At 60.1% G+C, this 1,698-nt stretch overlaps 1 protein-coding gene across 1 annotated transcript; it reads right to left on the bottom strand.

The window, feature by feature from the left end:
* KCNA7 (potassium voltage-gated channel subfamily A member 7) lies at positions 1-1,525 on the bottom strand. The gene is made up of 2 exons (XM_004710654.1): positions 1,466-1,525; positions 1-816 (listed from the first exon to the last, which is right to left on the bottom strand). The coding sequence occupies exons 1-2, from the start codon at positions 1,523-1,525 to the stop codon at positions 1-3; spliced, it is 876 nt and encodes a 291-aa protein (XP_004710711.1).
* Between the last annotated feature and the right edge of the window lie 173 nt (positions 1,526-1,698).

Here is a 1,698-nt window from a genome sequence, read left to right as displayed (position 1 = left end):
TCACACTTCAGTGACCAGGTGTTTCCCTGGAGGGGACCAGAGTGGAGGTGGCAGCTCAGGCACCTCTCCATCCACCAACCCACCATTGACCTTGCCCTCTAGGGTGCCACAGGGCTGTGTGTCCACATGGCTGTACATGCCTTCCTCTTCGCCCTCCGTCTCCCGGTGGTAAAAGTAGCTGAAGTTGGAGACAATGACAGGCACGGGCAGGGAAATGGTCAGCACGCCAGCGATGGCGCACAGGGAGCCCACGATCTTGCCGCCCACAGTGACCGGCGCCATGTCTCCGTAGCCGACGGTGGTCATGGTGACCACTGCCCACCAGAAGGACTCGGGGATGCTGGTGAAATAGGTGTCCGGCCGGTCGACCTCGGCAAAGTAGACGGCGCTGGAGAAGAGGACCACCCCGATGAATAGGAAGAAGATGAGGAGGCCCAGCTCCCGCATGGAGGCCCGCAGCGTCTGCCCCAAGATCTGCAGGCCCTTGGAGTGGCGGGAAAGCTTGAAGATGCGGAAGACGCGCACCAAGCGGATGACTCGCAGGATGGCCAGCGACATGGCCGGCTGCGCGACCCCCCGCTGGCGGGCCAGCTCCGTGCCCAGTGCCACAAAGTAAGGCATGATGGCCACAAAATCGATGAGGTTCATCACGTTCTTGAAGAAGGCCGCCTTGCTCGGGGAGGCCACCAGGCGCACCAGCAGCTCGAAGGAGAACCAACAGATACACAGTGTTTCCACGACAAAGAAGGGATCATCGAAAGGTGTCCGAGGCGGGGGTACAGGCACCGGGCTGGAGCCGTTGAGACGAGCGAGAAACTGTGAGGGGAGGAGGAAGGGTTCAGGAAAGACCCGGCCAGGGCTGGGCCCCTACACTGGGATATTCCTATTAGATGCCTACTTCTCCGACTGCGTTACTACGGACCCGTCAATAGCATCTGCTTCGAGGACTCCAGAGAATCCTATGCCCTAGATGGCATTCCAGGACCTGGGAGGAGAATCCACGTCAGAAGATCTTACCTGGTGTGGCTGGGGAGGTTCCCTTCCAGGAAGCCTGAATGAGGCTCTGTGCCTTCTCTTCCAAAGCCCAGCCCCTGCACTGAATTTCCCGGGGGTGGGGGTGGGGGGCTGAGTCCTGGCCCAGCCTCATTCAGGCGCCCTGCCTTTCCTGCCCCTCCCCAGCCCATAATATAAAGACCCTTTCTGTAGGCCATACCTTAGAGCCACCTCTCACAATCCTGAGCTCCTTTGAAATCCGTTTCTCCTATCTCATCCCCCTGCCTTGAGCTCACCAGCATACCATCCTTCCCGATTGGTCAATGGGTCACTGCCAGCCCCACAGGGTCCCCATTGGCAGGCCCTCCTTCGCTTCCCAAGTTCGAGTCCTCCCCCCAATTTTTCTGTCGGCCTGCTCTGTTGTGAACCTGCACCTAAGCCCCGCCCCCTGCAGGCCTTGTTTCACACCTACTTCAACCCCGCCTTCTGATAGGTCAGATCCTCCTCCTCGCATCTCCAGGTTCAGCCCCATGTGCTCTACCTTCCCCGCCCCCTCTCCAGCTTTCAAACGCCAAGACCCTGTTCCAAGGCCTGTCCCTGGATTGCCCACTCCCCGAAAACCCTCTGCCCGGCCACGGCCACGTGATGGGCCCTTTCTGCCCCGCCCACCTCCCCTCCCTGTCTCGCTTGAGGATTGGTCAGGTC

Source organism: Echinops telfairi, unplaced genomic scaffold (assembly GCF_000313985.2).
Source record: "Echinops telfairi isolate 266 unplaced genomic scaffold, ASM31398v2 ScPeMD7_655;HRSCAF=1070, whole genome shotgun sequence".
NCBI classification, from domain to species: domain Eukaryota; kingdom Metazoa; phylum Chordata; class Mammalia; order Afrosoricida; family Tenrecidae; genus Echinops; species Echinops telfairi.
The sequence above is the reverse complement of the archived record's forward strand: the minus strand, read 5'-3'. Positions and strand labels throughout refer to the sequence as shown.